General features: G+C 52.1%; 1 protein-coding gene across 1 annotated transcript in view; it reads left to right on the forward strand.

The window, feature by feature from the left end:
• CCDC92B (coiled-coil domain containing 92B) overlaps window positions 1–25969 on the forward strand; it is a 244286-nt gene that overhangs the window by 138877 nt on the left and 79440 nt on the right. Inside the window, exon 3 of the mRNA XM_085649927.1 lies at window positions 12637–12684. Within this exon, the coding sequence (XP_085506053.1) occupies window positions 12637–12684 (48 nt within the window). The remainder of the gene's footprint in view (window positions 1–12636; window positions 12685–25969) is intronic.

Here is a 25969-nt window from a genome sequence, read left to right on the forward strand (position 1 = left end):
CTCCACGGTGGAGACAGAGACATGGCGGACAGCCTAAAACGAAGAATACAAGGAGCGCTGTTACACAGGCTATACTCCACGGTGGAGACAGAGACATGGCGGACAGCCTAAAACGAAGAATACAAGGAGCGCTGTTACACAGGCTATACTCCCCGGTGGAGACAGAGATATGGCGGACAGCCTAAAACGAAGAATACAAGGAGCGCTGTTACACAGGCTATACTCCCCGGTGGAGACAGAGACATGGCGGACAGCCTAAAACGAAGAATACAAGGAGCGCTGTTACACAGGCTATACTCCCCGGTGGAGACAGAGACATGAGGACAGCCTAAAACGAAGAATACAAGGAGCGCTGTTACACAGGCTATACTCCCCGGTGGAGACAGAGACATGGCGGACAACCTAAAACGAAGAATACAAGGAGCGCTGTTACACAGGCTATACTCCCCGGTGGAGACAGAGACATGGCGGACAGCCTAAAACGAAGAATACAAGGAGCGCTGTTACACAGGCTATACTCCCCGGTGGAGACAGAGACATGGCGGACAGCCTAAAACGAAGAATACAAGGAGCGCTGTTACACAGGCTATTCTCCCCGGTGGAGACAGAGACATGGCGGACAGCCTAAAACGAAGAATACAAGGAGAGCTGTTACACAGGCTATACTCCCCGGTGGAGACAGAGACATGGCGGACAGCCTAAAACGAAGAATACAAGGAGCGCTGTTACACAGGCTATACTCCCCGGTGGAGACAGAGACATGGCGGACAGCCTAAAACGAAGAATACAAGGAGCGCTGTTACACAGGCTATACTCCCCGGTGGAGACAGAGACATGGCGGACAGCCTAAAACGAAGAATACAAGGAGCGCTGTTACACAGGCTATACTCCCCGGTGGAGACAGAGACATGGCGGACAGCCTAAAACGAAGAATACAAGGAGCGCTGTTACACAGGCTATACTCCCCGGTGGAGACAGAGACATGGCGGACAGCCTAAAACGAAGAATACAAGGAGCGCTGTTACACAGGCTATACTCCCCGGTGGAGACAGAGACATGGCGGACAGCCTAAAACGAAGAATACAAGGAGCGCTGTTACACAGGCTATACTCCCCGGTGGAGACAGAGACATGGCGGACAGCCTAAAACGAAGAATACAAGGAGCGCTGTTACACAGGCTATACTCCCCGGTGGAGACAGAGACATGGCGGACAGCCTAAAACGAAGAATACAAGGAGCGCTGTTACACAGGCTATACTCCCCGGTGGAGACAGAGACATGGCGGACAGCCTAAAACGAAGAATACAAGGAGCGCTGTTACACAGGCTATACTCCCCGGTGGAGACAGAGACATGGCGGACAGCCTAAAACGAAGAATACAAGGAGCGCTGTTACACAGGCTATACTCCCCGGTGGAGACAGAGACATGGCGGACAGCCTAAAACGAAGAATACAAGGAGCGCTGTTACACAGGCTATACTCCACGGTGGAGACAGAGACATGGCGGACAGCCTAAAACGAAGAATACAAGGAGCGCTGTTACACAGGCTATACTCCACGGTGGAGACAGAGACATGGCGGACAGCCTAAAACGAAGAATACAAGGAGCGCTGTTACACAGGCTATACTCCCCGTTGGAGACAGAGACATGGCGGACAGCCTAAAACGAAGAATACAAGGAGCGCTGTTACACAGGCTATACTCCACGGTGGAGACAGAGACATGGCGGACAGCCTAAAACGAAGAATACAAGGAGCGCTGTTACACAGGCTATACTCCCCGGTGGAGACAGAGACATGGCGGACAGCCTAAAACGAAGAATACAAGGAGCGCTGTTACACAGGCTATACTCCCCGGTGGAGCCAGAGACATGGCGGACAGCCTAAAACGAAGAATACAAGGAGCGCTGTTACACAGGCTATACTCCCCGGTGGAGACAGAGACATGGCGGACAGCCTAAAACGAAGAATACAAGGAGCGCTGTTACACAGGCTATACTCCCCGGTGGAGACAGAGACATGGCGGACAGCCTAAAACGAAGAATACAAGGAGCGCTGTTACACAGGCTATACTCCCCGGTGGAGACAGAGACATGGCGGACAGCCTAAAACGAAGAATACAAGGAGCGCTGTTACACAGGCTATACTCCCCGGTGGAGACAGAGACATGGCGGACAGCCTAAAACGAAGAATACAAGGAGCGCTGTTACACAGGCTATACTCCCCGGTGGAGACAGAGACATGGCGGACAGCCTAAAACGAAGAATACAAGGAGCGCTGTTACACAGGCTATACTCCCCGGTGGAGACAGAGACATGGCGGACAGCCTAAAACGAAGAATACAAGGAGCGCTGTTACACAGGCTATACTCCCCGGTGGAGACAGAGACATGGCGGACAGCCTAAAACGAAGAATACAAGGAGCGCTGTTACACAGGCTATACTCCACGGTGGAGACAGAGACATGGCGGACAGCCTAAAACGAAGAATACAAGGAGCGCTGTTACACAGGCTATACTCCACGGTGGAGACAGAGACATGGCGGACAGCCTAAAACGAAGAATACAAGGAGCGCTGTTACACAGGCTATACTCCCCGGTGGAGACAGAGACATGGCGGACAGCCTAAAACGAAGAATACAAGGAGCGCTGTTACACAGGCTATACTCCCCGGTGGAGACAGAGACATGGCGGACAGCCTAAAACGAAGAATACAAGGAGCGCTGTTACACAGGCTATACTCCCCGGTGGAGACAGAGACATGGCGGACAGCCTAAAACGAAGAATACAAGGAGCGCTGTTACACAGGCTATACTCCCCGGTGGAGACAGAGACATGGCGGACAGCCTAAAACGAAGAATACAAGGAGCGCTGTTACACAGGCTATACTCCCCGGTGGAGACAGAGACATGGCGGACAGCCTAAAACGAAGAATACAAGGAGCGCTGTTACACAGGCTATACTCCCCGGTGGAGACAGAGACATGGCGGTCATCCTAAAACGAAGAATACAAGGAGCGCTGTTACACAGGCTATACTCCACGGTGGGGACAGAGACATGGCGGACAGCCTAAAACGAAGAATACAAGGAGCGCTGTTACACAGGCTATACTCCCCGGTGGAGACAGAGACATGGCGGACAGCCTAAAACGAAGAATACAAGGAGCGCTGTTACACAGGCTATACTCCCCGGTGGAGACAGAGACATGGCGGACAGCCTAAAACGAAGAATACAAGGAGCGCTGTTACACAGGCTATACTCCCCGGTGGAGACAGAGACATGGCGGACAGCCTAAAACGAAGAATACAAGGAGCGCTGTTACACAGGCTATACTCCCCGGTGGAGACAGAGACATGGCGGACAGCCTAAAACGAAGAATACAAGGAGCGCTGTTACACAGGCTATACTACCCGGTGGAGACAGAGACATGGCGGACAGCCTAAAACGAAGAATACAAGGAGCGCTGTTACACAGGCTATACTCCACGGTGGAGACAGAGACATGGCGGACAGCCTAAAACGAAGAATACAAGGAGCGCTGTTACACAGGCTATACTCCCCGGTGGATACAGAGACATGGCGGACAGCCTAAAACGAAGAATACAAGGAGCGCTGTTACACAGGCTATACTCCCCGGTGGAGACAGAGACATGGCGGACAGCCTAAAACGAAGAATACAAGGAGCGCTGTTACACAGGCTATACTCCCCGGTGGAGACAGAGACATGGCGGACAGCCTAAAACGAAGAATACAAGGAGCGCTGTTACACAGGCTATACTCCACGGTGGAGACAGAGACATGGCGGACAGCCTAAAACGAAGAATACAAGGAGCGCTGTTACACAGGCTATACTCCCCGGTGGAGACAGAGACATGGCGGACAGCCTAAAACGAAGAATACAAGGAGCGCTGTTACACAGGCTATACTCCACGGTGGAGACAGAGACATGGCGGACAGCCTAAAACAAATGACACCAGCTAATAGAAAGCCAGCAAATGTGAGTTCCAAGCCACAAAGACGATGGTGAGCATTGTGCAGAATGTATTCCGTAGCTCAGCCTTCCAAATGTCCTCATGATGTCTTTAATAAGATGTCTGTGCTGTTTGGTAGGTCTGTCTCTTTATGACAGTTACTGATTACGGTGCAGAATTACATTTTATCTGCGACTACACAGTGAAATTTGCAAACCATAACCTGCATTTTCCATGTAAACCAGAAGAATCAAAAATGTATAAATGCAGGAACACCGCAGCATGGGGCATTTTATGAGTTGTGTTAGTCAGAAGCTCTGGCGTCACGCTGACGTGGGCTGTGGTCTTGTTAAAGGCCTCATTCCATGCCACGAGTCCCATTGCCATGTCAGCCGGCTCCATATAGACCGTGAGGGCCTCGTGGTTGTACAGCTCTTTTGTCGAGTGAGGGTCTCTTCTATTCTCAATATTCTCATCTTGTGGACGCCTCTTTTCATCGAGCTCTATATTCATATTGGCGCGTGCCTTTGCTGGGGCTCCCAGATCTATGGTGCTCTGGGGACCCCGCTATTGTGTCCGGAAGCCGCATTTCGTACAGAGAGCCGCCTCTCATTTACTCCTACATTGTCGGGACAATGTATTGGTGCCAGCGCAGGCTGTTGTCACGTCAGGGAGGGCTGTTAGTATGTTGGGGAGCGCTACGGTCCTGTCAGGGTGTGTTGTTGTTATGTTGAGGACTTTTGTTGTCATGCTGGGGAGCGCTACGGTCATGTCATGACGTTGTTGTCATGTGAGGTTTTTTGTCATGTTGGGAGGCGCTACGGTCATGTCATGATGGTGTCATGTCAGGATGTGTTGTTGTCATGTGCAGGAGTTCTTTTGTCATGTCAGTGAGTTTTTTTGTCATTTTGGGAAGCGCTACGGTCATGTCATGACGTTGTGGTCATGTGAGTTTGTTTGTCATGTTGGGGGGCGCTGCGGTCATGTCATGGTGTTGTTGTCATGTCAGGATGTGTTGTTGTCATGTCCAGGAGTTCTTTTGTCATGCCAGTGAGTTTTTTGTCATGTTGGGGAGTGCTACGCTCATGTCATGACCGTGTTGTCATGTCAGAGTGTGCTGTTGTCGTGTCCAGGAATTCTTTTATCATGTCAGTGAGTTCTGGTGTCATGTTTGGGAGCGCTATTAACGTGTCGGGGAGCTCTACTGTCAGTTCAGACTGTGCCCACCACCGCGCAGCACCCCACCCTCTGGTCCTACCCAGCCGGGAGCACCCTCAGAAGATGTGACGCCCCAGAGCACCATTTCCATTGTAGAACTGTGTGCACTGCCCTGAGATTGTGCACTGCCCTGGGATTGTGCACTGCCCTAAAATTGTGCACTGCCCTAAGATTGTGCACTGCCCTGAGATTGTGCACTGCCCTGGGATTGTGCACTGCCGTGAGATTGTGCACTGCCCTGAGATTGTGCACTGCCCTGGGATTGTGCACTGCCCTGGGATTGTACACTACCCTGAGATTGTGCACTGCCCTGGGATTGTGCACTGCCGTGAGATTGTGCACTGCCCTGAGATTGTGCACTGCCCTGGGATTGTGCACTGCCCTGGGATTGTGCACTGCCCTGGGATTGTACACTACCCTGAGATTGTGCACTGCCCTGGAATTGTGCACTGCCGTGAGATTGTGCACTGCCCTGAGATTGTGCACTGCCCTGGGATTGTGCACTGCCCTGGGATTGTGCACTACCCTGAGATTGTGCACTGCCCTGAGACTGAAGATAAAGACGGCTGTCCTCTGGCTGCCTCCATGCCTGTCATTGGCGGTAGTCTTGAAGACTGGTCCGGGCTGCTCCATCCCTGCCGGCCCCGCCCCCACCCCTCTGCCTGATATCTCTTCCGTCATCACAGCTGCCATGGGGGTCCCTCTGGCAGCATCTTCATCCCTGAGGGCCTGAGGCTTTTATTTCCGCGCCCTGTTCTTCACACGTCTGGGCTGCTGGGCTCTGTTTCATGGCAGGTTTGATATTAAACGGAGAAGCGCGGTGTGGGGCGCCCGAGGGTGTCACAGGCCGGCGCTGCGCCTCGTTCCTCCCGCTCAGCATAGACTCCAAGGACGTTACTGCAAACGCTGAAGTCTTCAAGAAAGGGTCACAGGCTTCATGTCAACCCCGCAAAAGACAAGCTTTGAGGTTCAATTTCCGCATGCCGTTTTTTTTTTTAAAGTAAACAGATAATTCACAATATAGACTCAACCAGATGACAGGAGAGTGGCAGGAAATACACACAGCTGTCTAGAAGTATGACAAAAGTCGTTCACAAAGCATGGCATAAAGCGCAACTACACGCTATGATGGCTTTCTTTTATGTAGTGCATAGTACGGCATTCTGTCATTTCCAAGCACTCAAAAAGAACAGGGCCTATATATATTATTTCAATCAGCGCAACACAGCAAGTCACCTCGCTGCACTGCACAAAGGGACAGGGCAGGAAAGCACCGTATTCAACATTGTGCAGCGCATTCCTGTCCTTTCCTAGCGCTGGCGCATTTTTGGCTGCGTAGCGCCGACGAGGCACCCTTGCTTCATGGCATGATTATTTTTGTGCAGGAACGTACACTTGCCTGCACAAAAACAACCCTCACAGGCATTCTCCTCAGAATGCAGCACATGTAGAAAGAGGAAAAAATGAGAAGTAATAAAGATATTTCTCCTCGTTGCGCCTCACCTGGGGAGGCGTAATTTTTTGATGCATTCCCAGGTCTACCAGTAACGATAAATCTGGGAATGTGTCGCAATCCATGGGTGGCTGCGTGGGAACGCCCACGCTCCACCCATGGAACGCCTGCCTTCTGTTACCCCAGATTTGTCAAGCCGTGAAGGGCCACGCAAGGAGGCCTCGTATGGCTTGATAAATCTCAATTAGGTTTTGCGTCGCCCTTGCGTCCCCTTGAATGACGCAAGGGCGACACAAAATATTGATAAATCTGGTCCCGATGTGCTTCCTGCCCAGTGTAATGATACACAACTTACCGACCTCGGAAGCTTGGATAGGTTAGTTGGTCTAGCCGAGATGCAAATGTGGTGCCTGCAGGTCAGTGCATGTGTCAGCAGTTAGCATTTGCCTCACAGAGCCATCTTGCCAACTAATAAGGACATTGCTGGACACGGAGGCATTCCACAACCATAGAGAGGAACAAGACCGAAGCGAGTGTGAGAAGTTGGCCTGATGTATGATGTCACTAGTTCTAGTGTACACCTTATATCAGTCCAAACAACCCTTATGGTGATTGGTTGTAAAGTCAACCTTATAGACCAGCTATCCTAGTGGTAGCATGGACAAGAGCAGTCTTAGGCTAAACTCTGAATGGCATGTGAAGCCAGCTGTTATACCATATGTAATCCCGTGAATACCAAATGAAAGGACACCACAACAGATATATATAAAAATAGAATGTATTTATTCTAGTCAAACCCTCAGCACTCTTTATGAGATTCGAGGTAAGTACAACACAGTCTTAATTAAGCATACATTAAGTCACACAGGTAAGTAATACAGTTAGGCCCTAGGGGCCACACAAACCATATACTAAAGAAGTGGTATAAGGACCACTGTTACGGAAATAGGATAGGCCTAGGCCTAGGGAATCGCTGGGGCTACACTACACTACCAACAGTTAGGAAGTGGGAGGCCCACGGGTTTCGTGTGCAGAGTGGAAACACTCACGCGTAATGCGTATAATCGATAGAAATAGTACAGTTTAGAAATAAGCAGTTTTAGGACACTTCTGGAGCAACTAGAAAGTCGAGGCTCAGAAACTAGACCCTAGGATAGTCACTACCCTTGTGAGCACCGAAGTACCCATGTTTCCTAGCCCACAGGCTGCCGGTGCATAGGTGTGAACTTGCGTCGGGTTTCGTCGTGGACTTCTATGTATGCCTGAAGGAAAGTTGCTGACAGGCAGTCAGTGCAGAGTGTCCGGTGGATCCCAAGGCCGGGATCAAGAAGGAAGGGTACCTGCAAGCAGAAGGGACAGAGTCAAGGTCACTAGCCAGTGACCACGTGGAACCAGGAAGGAACCAGGCGATGTCGTGAAGATTGCAGGCGAAGAGGTGAAGCTTGTCGCAGCAGCCACGGGTACCAGGAGGCGTCGAGGACGACCAGGACCAGGAGGCGAGCTGTCCCACGAAGGTTCTTGCTGTCGGCGGCATCGAAGTCGAACTAGGACTCACCAAGCCTTGGCAAGCGGAACCCACGAAGAATGGAGGACTTGCTTCCGGTGCAGACCAGGAAGGTCTGGGGTGCTTCTCTTTTGCAAAGAAGCGGGAACCAGTCTGGAGGAGCCAAACCAGCAGTGAAGATTTAAAGGTGTGTCGTCACAGAGGCCGCTAGCCAACGGGCAAGCAACCAGACAGACGCGGCAAGCAGGAAAATGCAGAAGGGCCACACGCAGGACTCGTGGAGTGTGGGGGGCTGATCTTCGGTGCAGATGGTGCTTGGGGTTGGGGCTTCTCAATCCCCGGTGCACAACTTCGAGGGTACCTCAGAAGCTGCGCTGGAAGATACTCGCCACTTTTCCCAGGTAGCCGGTACCACGTCTCTCGTCGCCTCCACGGATCTCAGCTCAGCTGTGGATGTGGATCAGGGTCGGAGAAGTCTGGAAGTCAAGGCTCTGGTTGGGCTCTGCAGTCGGTCCCTCGTAGAACTTCAGCAAAGCAAAGGGTAAGTCTCTTGATGATGCCTGTTTGCACAGGGTAGCCACTCCTTGGCTACAAGGGAGATTCTTCAGTCTTCTTCTTTCGTTGAATGTCGAAGGTCCAGAGTTTCTGTTCAAGATGCAGGTTCAGGATACTCTAATCTCCTGGGGCCCAGCTACCACTCTTATACTAATCTGGGGGGCTGGGTTGCCTGCTAGATCACGCCTTATGGGTGGGACCTGGGAGGGGGGTGGTTACACCCCCTTCCCTTTGTCTAGTTTTGCGCCAGGACTGGGGCTGGAGTGCCCCAGCACCGGTTTGAACTGGACTATGCATGGGACACCTTGTGTGCCCCAGGCAGTGTCTCGTTTCTTTCATCCCACCGCTGCCACCAATGGCCTGATGTATGATGTCACTAGTTCTAGTGTACACCTTATATCAGTCCAAACAACCCTTATGGTGATTGGTTGTAAAGTCAACCTTATAGACCAGCTATCCTAGTGGTTGTTTGGACTGATATAAGGTGTACACTAGAACTAGTGACATCATACATCAGGCCAACTTCTCACAGCGAGTTCCTTAAAAAAGTCAAGGAGCTCTGATGTGACATTCAGTGTGCATTCTGGGCCGCATTTATATGGCAGTGAGCAGTGCCGCAAGTCTTTTTGCACCAGTGCCCTACACCAAATCGAAAGGGCAGGAATGCACTGTATTTATGAGATACGGTGCATTTCTGTACTGTCAGCCGGTGCACAATATGACGCCTAGCGCAAATGCAGTCACCCTTGCACCACTGTGCAAGGGTGTCTGCCCTGAATGCAGGATTGTTTTCGGGCAGGAGAGGGCTGGACATGGAAAGAGGGAAAAGTGAGGAGATATACAAATAGTTTTCCTCGTTACGTATGCTCTGGGAAGGCGTAACAATTTGGCACTTCCCCAGGTTTACATGATGTTGTAAATCTGGGGAAGCATCAACATTCATGGGTGTTGCGTGGATTTCGCATGGAACGCCTCTCTAAAGCAGAGTAAGACAGTGCAGCGACTTGCGCTGCCGTGTCTTACTCCATATCTATGAGGCCATTAAAAGACACACAAAGTGGCTTTAGTGGTCTCATAGATATTGTTGAGAGATTTGCCCACCCCCGAGCTTCAGAATGATGCACGGGTGGCACAGGTCGCTCGTAAATAAGCCCCTCAATGTGTAGGCAGGTAGTATTTTATCTCTTACAGTGGAGGCCACCACAAACAAAGGGTGGTGGGGCCCGGTGGAGGGAGCGCAGGGGGGTGTTGGTAATAATATATATTTTTTTTAAACACATACACTCATAAATATATACAGCACTTCTGAATTCCAGACACGCTCAACCCCATTTTAAGTGCTTCGGTCACGACCTTGAAGTTCGGGAGGCTTATCAAACAGAGCTTTTCAAACATGCCTCAAATTGAGATTGCCACGGAAAAGGATGATGTTGAAAAATATTGATAATCTAGGGAGGGGACAAGGACCGATTTTTCAGAGGTCCAGCACCCATGCTCCTTAGTGAACAGTAAATTATCAGACGGGGTGCAGTTCCTCGAACAGGAGGGAGACACTAGCCAATGAGTCAGGGGGTCTGGTGCGAGTACCTCTGGGAAGGAGGGATCTGAATCATCAGAACATAGTGGCCTCACACACCCGGTAGGGTGTCATGCTTCATAATAAGGCACTCCTCGTCGGGCTGGCGTGGCAATGCACAAAGGGCCCCTCAGTGTGGGCTCTTTGGCGGAGATAATTTTATCTTAAAGCCATATGATGTGTGCAAGTGAGGGGATGTGAGTGTAGGGTGATGCACAGGTGGTTAAAAGAGTCTTAGGGTGCCTTGAGAGATTTTAATGGTGTGATGGTTCCCTTGACACATTCAGAAATAGGGGAGATATTGTGTCAATGTACTGTGATAGCTTCCGTAAGTGTTAAGTGAGGTCCACATGTTTTATGCCTTAATGCCATGAAGGTCAATGGCATTTTATCAGGACCGAGTGAGAACCTACCCTTCTAAGGAATGGGGCTCAGAAAGTATTGCGGGGCTGTGAGAAGTTGGCCTGGCATATGCTGGTCACTAGTTAAAGTGGCCACCTTGCACCAGTCCAATTCGACTCTTATGGTAGATAGGTTTAAGACAACCTTTTAAAGAAAGCTATCCTAGTGGTAGCTGTGGAGAGCAGCCTTCAGGCTAAGTCTCTAGAGGAATGTAAAGCAGCTTGTTTTACCTTATAATCTCTTGAATTACCAAATGATAGGACACCACACAGGTATATATATAAAATATGTATGTATTTATTTCTAACACACTCTACTAATCTCTTTATGAGATTAGAAGTCAGGAAAATATGCAAAAATCAACAGTTCACAACAAGTTAAGCACTTATATGGCTGGGGCCCTAGGGGCGTACCAGACCATACACTAAAAAAGAGGTATAAGAAGATTGACTTGCGAGGGGAGATGGCCTAGGGCCTGTAGAAGCGCTGGGGCCTCACTAATCCACCCAAGGCAGGTAAGTAAAGGCACCACGGGAGACGCATGCAGTGTGAGAACACAGCCGCGGATCCCAATAGACTTCAATGTAGCAAGTCGCGGTTGGAATTTTACAGTTTTAGGATACTTCGGGAGAGTCTACAAGCAAGTCACTTACAGGGTAGGTAGTTCTAGAGCCAACACACACAGGAGCACCGTAGTGCCAGAGTTACCTCACCCAGGGAAGCCGGGTGCATAGGTGTCTTTTGGTGTCGGTTCGCGGCGTCGTTTTCAATGGGAGCCAAAGAACACTTGCTGCTTGTGAAGACAGGAGAAGTGTCCGGTGGAATCAGCTGGCTGGCAGTTCAGGCTGGACTGTTCCCATTGGGTGCAGGGTCAAGACTGATTTGCATATGGCTGGGTTCACACTGGAATGGCATGGGGAGCAAAATCACTATGTATTTAGGACCATATCTTTGTACTGGGGTGAATGTATGAGATTATTCTGCATTCTGTTCATCAATTGTTCTTTTTGCGCTCGTTATTTCAAAGCACATGCACCCTTATTAGCACAACCACTGCCTTATTCCCTCCTGCAGGTCGGCAGAGGAGGCTAGTTCACGGCATGTATACCGCGAGATCCACATGAGTTGTACATATTTTGTGCATGTTTCTACTGTTGTTTTGGCTCTGCTTATTTAATATGTATTTATTTAATAGTTTGGCTTATTGGCTTTGCCAATGCTTGTTGATATTTGCATTAACATAGCAAATCTTAAGAAAATCTTGTTACCTCTAATTGACATGTATTACTGTGAACTTTCTTCTTATTGACTTATCTATTTTTGTAAGTTGAGAATACTCTTAAGCGTAAGATTATCTTAGGTGACAAGACTTATAAATCAACCCCTGATTTTTATATGTACATGAATTGTTGCTAAGTTGCTGATTATATATTTTTTGTATTTAAATTAATTTGTATTCTTATGATTTATTAACAAATTTTAATTCAAACTTTCACTGGCCATCTCTTATAACAATGTTGCACACTTGACCCCTCATTGCAAAGATTATAAAATGATGTTCTGTGTGCCTACAGTGCTTTTTGCATGGACCAGGATTTTATTGTTATGGAAATCAACATATCCATTGTTTTCGCAAGGCATAATTTACCAGGAAAAACCTGGTAGAATTTGTCTTGTGAAAATTGCTCTGAAAGAGAGATAGTATACATAAATTGTGAGCAAAACACAGATCCCACATGTTATGTCTCATTTCAATGCTGCAAAGTATGAAACTGTAGTGAATACTGCACCCAGTAAATACTACATCCTGATGTCTCAGTAATTTCCAAAATACAGTAATTACCACACAATTCCGCTCTCGTCATCATGAAACCTTCAGTAGAAATAGATCTTTCATAATGACTATGTGAAATTTATGCAGAAAAATGAAATTCTAATTTATTTTCTTCATTATCTTTTAGCACTGACCCGGGACCTCAAAACCAAGCAAGAGGAAGTGAGCCAGCAAGGTAAGAATGCAAACCACCTATTTCACTAGATGTATTAACTGCATCGGTTCTGCCTAGAAAATCCCACAGGTCAGCACTGTCTTGTTCTAGGAAAACAACCATGGTTTTGCTGCAGTCGGCAGAGTCCACAATCAGTCAATCAATCAATCAGGGATTTATAAATCATGACTGCTCACCTGTGAGGGTCTCAACTCGCTAGGGGGAGGGGCTGGGTCTGCGGTTCAGTCGAAGAGCCAGGTCTTGAGGTCCTTAGTGAATTGCGGCAGCGATGGCGTTTGCCTGAGGTGCATAGGCAGGGAGTTAACAGAAGTATCTTCCTCCAGCCGTGGTCTTGAAGATCCGTGGTACGGTGGCCACACAGTCCAGGCTGAACTGGCAAGGCAGACAGAAATACAAGCGGCCCCAGACTGGTTTCGGCCTTACTGGACTAGATCAGTGCCCTAGGGCACAGAAAGCTCGAGACAAGCTGCCTTGCAAATGAAGAAAGTCCTCTCATGCACAAACTAGCGGAGACGATTGCTCTTCAGATCATACAACTCTTTAAACAAACATATTAAGAAAATGTGGGTTATTATCCTTTTAGAAAATGGTTAGAATTAAAGTGCATCTTCCTTTTGTTGTGCAATATTTTTCATAGATTGCAGTCAGTGATTTTTCCTAGTTTGCACACACTCCGTGTTGTTTGTTTCGGCTGGTTTCAAGTTTGTGCATTTAAAATCCAGTTACAAATCATTCTTTGTCATTGAATATGCCCTTATGCATTTTGGACACATCTTGGTCCTTTTTCATGGGGAACGTATCCATTTTCACAAGAAAAGATGAAACTTTATTAATTTTGTGCAAAGTGCAAAGACACAAATAAATGTGAAGCTTTTTAAGCATGCGCCGTTATAGGAACAAATATCTTCAATCAATCAATCAATCAATCATGTAATTTGTAAAGCGCACTACTTACCCGTAAGGGTTTCAAGTTTCTGGGGGGAGGGGGGTGCTGCTGCTACTGGTCGAAGAGCCAGGTCTTGAGTTGTCTCCTGAAGGTCAGCAGGTCTTCGGTTTGTCGTAGGTAGAGGGGGAGAGGGGGAGAGTGTTCCAGGTCTTGGCGGCACGGTGGGAGATTTGGAGGGAGCGGGGCTACATTCCAGTCCATTTTTGTTATACTGCATCAAGACCGAGACCAGCCATATGCAAATAAGGCTTGGTTCTGCTCCAATAGGAAAAGTCTGTCCTGAACTGCCGGCCCAAGTCTCCTTTATTCTGGAACACAAGCAACCCCAGACTGGTTTCACCCTTAGTCCAAAAGCACAATGTGCTGCAGAACACAAGTATGGTATACCCGTCACACTTAGAGCCTCTCCCGTAGAAAATAAAATAGGGATGGGTGGAATGCCTGACTCAGTCTCAGTCACTGGTAAGTCCACAGGACTATATTTCAGCTGATGATTTTTTCCCACTTTACCACTCCAGAGAGGGGCCAATGTAAATCACTACATTCTTCTGTCCTCCTGTTTGTGTACCCTGTTCCATGAGATAAAATTAAAACAAACACATAGATCAAAATAAAGTGGCACGTTATTGACCGTCAATCATTTTTACTCATTTGCAGCCAAGTGGTCAGGTGCAGCCCTTAAATCTAGTCTTTTCTAAACTGTGGTATTTTGCGTGAGAATTAAACCTCGCACAGGTAGTCCACAGCCCTGTTTCTGTGTTATGGCTGTTCTTAAATATTCAGATCCCCGCAGCTCCTGGTTATAAATGACTGGCTGCGAGGGGGATGGAACAGTCCACCGTACTGGGTGGAACTCCCTCACCTGGGCATCAATATACTAATGGGACGGATTTATGGTGACCGCGTCCTCCGGGAACTCCCTGAGGTTACCAGAGTGGTCATCCTGTTTTGGAGATGGGCGTTGCATTCTCTGTGATGGCACAGTAAGCCTACTCAATAGACCCCCATTATTGCCAAAGTCGACTTCTTCACCATACGGCACACCTGGAGGGCTTTATTAACTGGGACAGAATAGACATAACGACCCTAGGAGATGTCTGGCACCGAGACCAGCGGTGCTCCTTGCAGGACCTCCAGGTCCACTTCCATTTGTCCCAGACTCAATCTCATAAATACTCTGGGGCAGATTTGCAAGGAACTGATGCAATTTCATAGATGCTTCAGTTTCCTTGCGTCAGTGCCAAATGTCCTTGCACCACCATGGATGCGCTGTATTTACAATACAGTGCTCCATTGGCGCAAGGATTAACAGATGCGTCAGAAATACTGACGCATCTGTTGGCACAAAAGTGACGCATCACTGGAGTTGCTCATGAATGTGACGCAACTTCAGCAATGTGCCACAACAGATAGGTGAGTCCCATACAAAAAGCCTTGAGTCATTCCTTACGCCTGGTCTGAGAAGGCGTAAGGATTTTGACACAGTGAAGGCGTAGAGTGACGCAGTGAAATGTAAATTCCACTGCATGAGTTCTACATGGCTTTTTGGGTGGGAACGCCTAGCCTGCATACATTATACCGGGCGCAGGTATAATGTGACGGAGGGCTTTACAACGTGAAGCATCTCCCTAGATGCGTCACTTTGTAAATTGGCCACATTGTTTGCGCCGCTGTTGCGTCAAAGAAAGTGACACAATGGCGGCGCAAGGAGGCGCAAGGGGCTTGTGAATCTGCCCCTTACAACTTAGACAAATCTTATCCAATCATAACATCCCACCAGTAGACCTACCTGAAAATGATCTTCTTGACGCCAGACTCTTGACGGGAGATCTCAGGAAGGAGGGCGTCTCCAAGATATACCGCGCACTGGAGACCAATGACCCTCATTGCTTGTTCCCCTTAGGCAGAAGTGGGAGAGCTGAGTGAGGCACTCAGATGACGCAGACTGGTGTGACGCTCTATTGGACACCCGGAACCTGGCAATATCGGCCAATCTCCGTATGATTCAACTAAACTACCTACACGCCACCTACCTCACCTCTCGCCACCTACAGAAAGCAGGATGAATCCCACATCCCAAAGGCTTCCGTTGTCCTCACCCCAATACTGATTTCTACCACATGGTTTGGCTGTGTCCTAAAATTGAGGGCTACTGGCATAAGATCGGGTATGCCCTCTCCCAGATATTAGAGCGAGCAATCGGCCTGACACCTCAAATTGCCCTATTGGGGACATTAGTGGCACCAGAGGGGAGAGAATCTTGGTGGTTATAGCTTATCTGATCGCAAAAAAAGATATAACAGGGCGGTGGAGGTTTCCTCCCCATGCTCCGCGAATGGTGGGGGCGGGGTTTGCACTGGTGTGCTCAGTAGGAAGAGCCCATAGACAGAGCTAGGGGATGTCCCCAGAAGCATGCATCAGAATTTGGAGCAAATGGTGGGGACACTTGGCCTGCTAGTACTTCCAACCTTTACCTATGTTTTGATTTTTTTACATTCCATGCTCTTTTTAAAACTTTTTACATTTCTGGCTTTCCTTAATGATGTTTTATTGTCACACTGATTGCGTTTCTTTAATCGAGAACGACCTCTTAAAGATATCTCATGTATTTTACCACTTTGAATGAGCAATCTTCGGCCCCTCTGATTTGCCGCTCTATCTCTCGCTCTCTCTCTCTCTCTCTCTCCCGCCCTCGGCCGCCATTTTACTCACTTCCGTTTCCCTCGCAGCTGTTTCATCCCCAGGGATCTAACGCACAGCATGCCTTTGATCTGTCACTTCACCTTAATTACACAGTACCGCTCTGTGCTATATTTAGGCTGTCTGTGGTGTGTTCTAAATTGTATTTTCATGCCTTGGTTTAATGTCGTCTAATCTTCAAATGTCGGCGGCTCTGTCAGTGCTAAGCGCATTACAAGCCAACTAAACGCAGATCAAGGCTCTGAGAGCACACTTCATGCCGACTGCTCGAGCGCTGAAGCTCAACAGATGCAAGAGACATCAAGAATCCGGTTCATGAATCATCAACGCTCTCCTCAAATTAGTGTTGAATGCAGGGGGCTGGAATAATAGAGGGAGGCGGCCACCGACAAGCTGTACACAAAGCAGAAACAACCACCACTGATGCTTGGTCAGGAGAGGAAGGAACAGGAACTAAAGCCAAAAGGCGGCTGGAGAGTTGGCAGACTGGGTGGGGGGTTTGGGTTCACCGTAAACAGTGGTTTGTCAATGTCGATCGATTCAAGCGCGCGGTAAATCTCCCCTTGGGTTCACAGTGCCGTGGTTTTCAATAAAAACTTTTAAATATTGGAAGAGGGAAAGGCAAGGGAAAACAGCAAATCAGCAGTTCGACCCAATAAGGGGATAACAATGTATGGAAAAGCAACACACATTCCTAGCACAGCAGGCAGTGCCTGGATTAGTCAGTAGTAATCCTCTTCAGGCTGGGTAAGGTGGCGCGTGAGGGCTGGGTTGAGGACGAGCAGGACCAGGATCAAGAGGGATTTACAATAAATAGTGATGCCCCTCTTCCCCATCCCAGACCTTAACAAAAAGGCGAAAAAAAAAAAAACATGCCTCAGGTCGACACAATAAAACCCTACAACACTTACCTGCAAACCTCATTATCTCGTGACATGTAATGGGACATTTTACTTTCACCACCTTGTGGTCGTAAAAACTCCAATTATAACTCACTGTTTGTTTTCAGTCTATTTGTTAGTAAGATCTTTTATTTTTCAGGAATCCAGAAATTCATTTAAAGATTGGTAAAGCTGGCCACGTTTTAAGAAAATAATGGCATTATCTGTGCAAAAGAGTGCCTAGCATCGAACCCACTTCCCTGGTAGGTGGCCAGGTTTTAAGAAATTAATGGCATTATCTGTGCAAAAAAGTTTTATTTTTCAGAAATCCAGAAATTCATTTAAAGATTGGTAAAGCTGGCCACGTTTTAAGAAAATAATGGCATTATCTGTGCAAAAGAGTGCCTAGCATCGAACCCACTTCCCTGGTAGGTCGCTACCCCCCCCTGCTGCAGCTCCACCTGCACCCCCGCTGTCTCTGCTGCCGCCAGTGGAATCGAGGCTAGTGGTGGCCTTAGGTACGCTTCGCTTGCTGACTGTTGCTTGTGCCCGTAACTGTCTGTGCCCCCTGCCCCCGCTCGCCGCTCTGCTTCTGTGCCCCCTTTTTTTCTGTACCCCTCGCCGTCCATTATAACCCTGTGCTGACTTTGTGCCTCCGTGCCCCTTGATTTCGTGCCTGTCTGTGCCCCCTGACCCCGCTCTGCTTCTGTGCCCCTTTTTATTCTGTACCCCTCGCCGTCCATTGTACCCCTGTGCTGACTTTGTGCCTCTGTGACCCTTGATTTTGTACCCCCTTTTGCTATTCTGTGCCCCGCGCCGGTCTCCTGTCCCCCATCCCCGCTGCTGCCTCCCCTGCGGCCCCGCCCCCTTTGCGCCCATTCGTCACACCCATCCCTCGCCTCCCAGCTGCTCCTCCCTCCCCACCTCCCCATATATGGCGGCCGCGCCGCTGGCTTGCCGAAGGCGCCCCTAAGGCAAGCCCGTTTGCGCCCGTCCGTGCCTGGACCGCGCCCAGCGCCAGAACCCCTGGCCCCGCAGCAGCCACGAGGACCACCTCCGCAAAACCCTCGTCGCTCTCAACCCAGGAAGGACCCACACCTGCTGCAAGGCCGCCCCGAGGCGCACCCACGGCCCCTTCACCTGCCGGAACTGCAGCTTCTCCTGCCACGAAAGCGCCAAGACACCCACCACAACGGAACCCAACCAGCTTAGATGTATCCGGATAAACACCCGCTCCGCACACAAACACGCTGTCGAACTTTGGGACCTTCTCGACACCACATCACCGGACATCGCCTTCCTGACCGAGACCTGGATGAACGAAGCCTCCTCGCCAGACATCGCCATAGCCATCCCAGACGGGTACATGATCACCCGCAGAGACCGTACCAACAGGGCCGGAGGAGGAATCGCCATCGTCCACAAAAACACCATCAGGATCTCAACAAACACCAACGACACCCTCAGCACCGCCGAACACATACACTTACAGATCCACACTGACCCAAAGACCACCCTAAGAGGCACCCTCGTCTACAAACCGGCATCAATTCTGTGACTCCATCGCCGACCTCATCAGCACGCACGCGCTGACCTCCACTGACTACATCCTCCTCGGAGACCTGAACTATCACCTGGAGAACAACAACGACAGCAACTCCTCCACCCTGATCGACAATCTCGCCAACCTCGGACTGAAACAGCTCATCACGACGCCAACCCACATCGCCGGCCACACGCTAGATGCCATCTTCTCCTCTAGCCCCCACGTCACCTTCAGCCACGCCTCCAAACTCACCTGGACAGACCACCACTGCATCCACTTCTCCTTCCAAAAACCCCTCACACACCACCGCACACCACAGACCCCCCCACCGCTGCTGGGACAAAGTCACCCAAGAACAACTACAGACAAGCCTCGCACTCAACCCTCCGACGAACCCCACCAACCCAGATGAAGGTGCACTCGCCCTCGAACGCTGGATGAACGACTGTGCCAACACCGTCGCCCCACTGAAAAACCCCACCAGCAGAGACACCAGCAGAAGAGTCAGCTGGTTCACCCCGGAACTCCTCGACACCAAACGCACCTACCAGAAACTGGAAAACATATGGCACAGCGACAAGACACCAGACAGCCACACTGCCCACAAAGACGCCATCCGCAACCACCACCACCTCATCAGGACCGCCAAAAGACCCTCCTTCACAGACCGCCTTGACAACAATGCACACAACAGCAAGGAGCTCTTCACCATCGTGAAGGAACTCTCCAACCCCAGCTCCAATGCCAACGACATCCGACCATCGCAAGCCCTGTGCGACACCCTCGCCACCTTCTTTCACCGGAAAATCACTGACATCCATGACAGCTTCAGACCCCGGACGACCCCTGCCGACCACACTGCACCGAACCCACCGCACCCCACCGCCCACGACACCCTGACAACCTGGGCCATCGTGAGCATAGAGGACACAATCAAGACCATGGGAACAATCCACTCCGGTTCCCCATCCGACCCTCTCCCGCACCACATCTTCAACAAAGCCAGCAATTCCGTCGCACCCCACCTGCAAAAAATCATCAACCTCTCCTTCGAGACCGCCACCTTCCCTGAGAACTGGAAGCACGCAGAGATCAACGCCCTACTGAAGAAACCCAAAGCGGATCCGAGCGACCTCAAGAACTTCCGACCCATCTCCCTGCTTCCGTTCCCAGCAAAGGTCATCGAGAAGATAGTAAACACCCAGCTCACCCATCACCTCGAAGACAACAACATCCTGGACCCGTCCCAATCAGGATTCCGCAGCAACCACAGCACCGAGACCGCCCTCATTGCCGCCACAGACGATATCAGGATCCTGCTAGACAACGGTGAGACGGCGGCCCTCAACCTCCTGGACCTCTCCGCCGCCTTCGACGCTGTCTGCCACCCCACACTACGCACGCTCCTCCACGACGCAGGGATCCGACAAAAGGCCCTGGACTGGACCACCTCCTTCTTCTCCGGCAGAACTCAGAGAGTCCGCCTCCCCCTGTTTCGATCCGATGCCTCCGAGATCATCTGCGGCGTCCCTCAAGGATCCTCCCTCAGCCCAACGCAGTTCAATGTCTACATGGCACCACTAGCGCACATCACCCGACAGCACGACCTCAACATAATCTCCTACGCCGACGACACTCAGCTGATCCTCTCCCTCACCAAGGACCCCCTCACCGCCAAATCCAACCTCCACCAGGGAATGAAGCCGACTGGATGGAGGACAGCCGCCTCAGACTGAACACAGACAAGACGGAAATCCTCATCCTCGGGTCCAACCCCTCCGCATGGGACGACTCTTGGTGGCCCACGTCACTGGGGTCCGCCCCCAGCCCCCACCGACCACGCACGCAACCTGGGAGTCATCCTCGACTCAAAACTCTCCATGACCAAACAAGTCAATGCAGTCTCCTCCACCTGTTTCAACACCCTCCGCATGCTCAGCAAGATCTACAGATGGATCCCGACAAACACGAGGAAAACAGTCACCCAGGCCCTAGTCAGCAGCAGACTCGACTACGGAAACGCCCTTGTTGGACAGGCCACATGAAGGGCTTGCTCCCTCCCCGCATGACAGGGCCCAAGCCCCGGACTCCCAGGGTTACCCACAAGGGCAACCCGCACCCCGTCTCCCAACGGAACTCCTGCCCCCGGACAGCCATGTATCATGGGGCCGAACCACTACCGGCTCCCCCGGCCGGATCAGCCGCCATCTTGGACACTGCGCCACGAGGCCGCGTGGCCTCAGCTCGACCCTAACCCTGGGCCTGGCCGGCCCCGACATCCCGGCACCACCATCCACCCCGGAGGTGAACGGACCACTTGGCAGGTCAATGGGAGAAGAAGTGTCGATGGCTCTCCCCCGCCAGGTGCCGATCGCCCTCCAGCTCCCCCAGGCGCTGGCTCCACCCCCTGTTGGGTGTCTGGACTCCCTCATCCCGGACCCCCCGACCTCCAAGTGCGAGGGTCCGAACATCAAAGGGCGCCAGACCTATAACTAGGGCAGCTCCAGAGCAGGAAGGCAGTTGTATCCTGGAGTCGAGAGACACCGAGAAGAACTCAGCCTTGACGGACTACTGGCGCTGCCGTAGCCCTGCCTTGTGAAATATCGTCCTGCCTGCTGGCGCTGCCGCGGCCTTCTGCATCATCCATCCTCGTCGGGACCTGCTGGCGCTGCCGCGGACCGTTGTGATGAACCACCTTCATCGGGACCTGCTGGCGCTGCCGCGGACCGTGTAACGACCACCTTCATCGGGACCTGCTGGCGCTGCCGCGGACCGTGTAGCGACCACCTTCACCGGGACCTGCTGGCGCTGCCGCGGCCCGTCCAAGCTAGAACACCAAGCTCGAGGATTGTGAGCTATCCACCATACCATCTCAGCTACCAGATTGGTAACCAGACTGTCCCGCTACCCCCTTTTCCCAAACCAAGAGACTAGAATCGAGGGGACCCCTGAGTCCAGACCTCCTTGTACCATTTCATCGTACCTTAAGAAATCACCTATAAAGAACGTTAAATCCTATCCTTGTGTGGTGTATATCTGTGGGGGGGAGGTTATTCATCTGTACGATCGCTGGAGACGGCTCTCCCCGGAGACCTCTCCCCTTGTCCTCGGCCGACCCTCCCGGTCCGTCTAACATTGGTGGCCAGCGGCGCGATCCGAATCAACGCGTAATCGTACAGAGAGTAGCTCACCCCGCGACAAAACCACGATGTCAACCAAAGAGAGCGGATCCACCGAGAAATTCCAGATGGATAAATTGGAAGAGTATAGCCATCGTGAACTGAAACAATTCTGCATGGAACTAGGCATTGCTACCACCGGCCTGAGTACCAAAGACGATTTGAAGCACGCCATTGAGTCGTGGGCGGAAACCGGGGTCGCCGGATCCCCAGACCAAAACGGTGCAGCATCGGAGGGGAACACCACGGCTCCCGAGGAGCGAGGAACGGGCCTCTCGCAGGAAGAGATCCAAGAAAGAGAAAGAAACAGATTACATGAGTTGGAAATGGCACGACTCAAAATGGACGGTGAACTAAAATAAGCCGAGCAGAAACTGAACCTAGAACATCTGCGGCTCCGAGAAGAACGGGAAGAAAAACAGAGGCAGAGAGAGCTCGAAGAAAAAAGACTAACATTCGAACACGAGCGCAAACTGGCAGAAATAGAACTACGGAAACAGAATAAAGAACCGGAGGTGCCTGAGCGACCGCGCACCCCGGGAGCAACCGAAAAGAAAGTCCACATCCCCAAGGATGTTGTCCGAGAGTATGTCCGAGAGGACGACATACAACAGTGGTTCAAAGCCTACGAGATCGCCATGACCTCCCACCGGATCGATCGAAGTGACTGGGGAGCCGGCCTATGGGGGAGGTTCGTCAACGAAGGCCGCGATGCCCTACTGCAGCTCCCAGACCATCAGATGTCATCCTATGACCACATGAAGGCTGCCCTCCTCACCCGATATGGGCTCACACCCGAAATGTACCGCCAGAGGTTCCGAGACTGCACCCGGATCCCGGGTACAACTTGGGTGGAATATGTCAACTATTTCAGCCGAGCCTTCGAGGGTTGGATCAAGGGAAGCCACGTAACGACCTACGAGCAACTCTTTAATCTCATGGTGTGGGAGCACCTGTCTAACAACTGCTTCGTCGAGCTCAGGCAGCACCTCCTCGACAGTAAATTGACTGACCCACGGCAACTCGCCGCCGAAGCTGACCGGTGGGAAAGCACCCGAGTGGGCCGGAGAGGGCCACACGAGCAAAGCCGGAACAACCAAGGTCAGCACCGTCCCCGAGGAGGAGGAGGAGGCCAGGGGCGAGGGCGAGACACCGTCCCGGCCACTCCCGCGGCCAGCACCCCGCCCCCGGCTGGACGGGGCAACCCCCCGATGCGCCCGGGGTTCCGAGCCAACGTCACGTGTCATCGATGCCAGCGAGTCGGCCACTACGCCAATGACCCGAACTGCCCGCAGAACCAAACGCCAAAGCCCGCCAGGTAGCTGCCGCCGCCCTGGGCGGAGAACAAATCTCCGAGGAACAGGAAGAATATGAGCAGGCACAACAAGAGTGGGAACCGGCCGCCATGGTTCTAGCGTGCCTAGGGGGAAAAGACATGGTCCCGCGGGTTCCCCTACCCGCCAACACCAGAAAGTATAGCCAGTGGGTGAATATTAATGGGCGCCGGGCCGAAGCCCTACGTGACACCGGGGCCAGTGTGACGGCCGTCCGCTGTCACCTGGTGAAACCAGAGCAGATCCTGCCGAACATTCTCTGCCCCGTCCGCTCAGCCGACAATTCCGAGAGTCTATGTCGGATGGCCTGCGTCCCCTTTGAATGGGGAGGGGTCTCCGGCATGTTGAAGGTGACGGTCCGGGATGATGCCCCCGTGGACTGTCTCCTGGGGAATGACCTTGAGAGTTCCCCGTGGGCCGCCGTCGAAAGAAGAGAGCACCTGGGGATGCTGGGCCTCCCGGACTGGGCGTGCGTAACCACCCGGTCCATGGCCGCCCATGCCATCCCCCGACCAGAAGAACCAGAATGGCCAGCACCTCCTCCCCCGATCGCTCCAGTAGAGGACACCGACTATACCGACCCCCCAGAGCCAACCCCCGAAGGGGTCGCCCAGCCCCAGGACCTTCCCGGCCTGGCTCAGTGGCGTCAAGAAGGGGGGCCCACCCAGGAACAGTTCCGCCAGGAGCAGAAGACCTGTCCCTCCCTCGAGGGACTCCGCCAGCAAGCCATCGCCCAGAGCGCAGGGGACTCCACCGGAACCCATTGGGTCTATTGGGATAACGACCTGTTATACAGCGAACAAAGAATCGCGGAGTTAGGGGCCAGTCGAGTGCTGGTGGTGCCCCTCCGTTTCAGAGACTTCCTGCTAAATTTGGCCCACGATGTCCCCCTGGCTGGACACCTGGGCCAGGACAAAACCTACAGTCGCCTGGTGACCCACTTTTTCTGGCCGAGGATGCGAAACGACGTCCTCAACCACTGCCGGTCCTGCCCCACGTGCCAGGCCAGCGGGAAGAGCGGCCGCAAGCTCAAAGCACCTCTGCAACCCTTCCCAGTGGTCACCACCCCGTTCGAGAGGGTAGGAATAGACATTGTGGGGCCCCTGGACCCCCGCACAGCACAAGGACATCGGTTCACCCTGGTACTGGTGGACCACGCCACCCGCTACCCCGAGGCTGTGCCCCTGCGAACTGTAACAGCTCCGGTGGTCGGCCGGGCCCTAATGGGGATCTTCTCCCGGGTGGGCTTCCCCCGAGAAGTCGTCAGCGACCGAGGCACGAACTTTATCTCGAAATATATGAAGTCCCTCTGGCAACAGTGCGGGGTCACCTACCGATTCACGACCCCCTATCATCCTCAAGGGAACGGACTAGTTGAGCGATTCAACCGCACACTCAAGGGAATGATTGGGGGATTGGAAGAGCCCCTCCGTCGCCAGTGGGATGTACTACTTCCGTGCCTCCTCTTCGCCTATCGAGAAGTTCCCCAGAAGTCCCTCGGTTTTAGCCCTTTCGAACTCCTGTACGGGTACCCTGTGCGAGGGCCCCTCAGCCTAGTCAAAGAAGGTTGGGAGATGGCCCCCCTAAAGACCCCTCCAGACGTCTTCAAGTACCTCCTGGCACTACGCAATCAGACCCGGCGATTCAGGGAAATGGCAAAAGCGAATCTTGAGGCCAGTCAGGAGGACATGAAAAAATGGTACGATCAGAATGCCTCCTCCGTCGAATTCGAACCTGGTCAACAAGTGTGGGTGATGTCCCCCACCGAACCATGTGCCTTGCAAGATAAGTGGACGGGGCCCTTCAAAGTGGTCGAACGCAAGAGCCCCGTCACCTATCTCATCGATATGGAGTCCCCCCGGAACCCCCTCCGGGTCCTCCACACCAACAGACTCAAACCCCACTTTGTGCGCTCGGAACTCAGCCTCCTGATGGCTACAGACAGTGGGGCGGAAGAAGACTCCGAGCCTCTCCCTGATCTCCTGAAGACTCAGGAGAAAGACGGTTCCGTGGACGGGGTCCGGCTCTCCGATGCCCTCACCCCAGAGCAACGCCAGGGCTGCCGGGACCTCCTGCTGCAGTTTGCTACTCTGTTTTCCCTCACCCCAGGGATCACCCCTTGGTGCTTGCACGACGTGGACACTGGGGACAGTCCCCCTATCCGACACCGGGCCTACCGCGTACCAGATCGGGTGCGGGCCTGCATCCAAGAGGAAGTATCCAAGATGCTCACGCTCGGGGTCATCGAGCCCTCGGACAGCCCCTGGGCCAGCCCGGTCGTGCTGGTCCCCAAAGCCGCTGCCCCCGGCACCACTCCTGAACTCCGATTCTGCGTCGACTATCGGGGCTTGAACGCTGTCACCAGGACCGACGCACATCCTATCCCCCGAGCGGATGAATTGATCGACCGCCTGGGGGCTGCCCGCTACCTCAGCATCTTCGACCTGACAGCGGGCTACTGGCAGATCGGTCTCACACCCCGGGCCCAAGAACGGTCCGCCTTTTCTACCCCCGATGGCCACTACCACTTCAAGGTCATGCCCTTCGGCATGAAGAATGCCCCAGCTACTTTTCAGCGTCTAGTGAACCAGGTCTTGGCGGGGCTCGAAGAATTCAGCGCCGCCTACCTGGACGACATCGCTGTATACAGCCGCCACTGGTCCGACCACCTCCACCACCTCCCAGAGGTCCTGCAAGCC

Source organism: Triturus cristatus, chromosome 3_2 (genome assembly GCF_964204655.1).
Source record: "Triturus cristatus chromosome 3_2, aTriCri1.1, whole genome shotgun sequence".
NCBI lineage: Eukaryota > Metazoa > Chordata > Amphibia > Caudata > Salamandridae > Triturus > Triturus cristatus.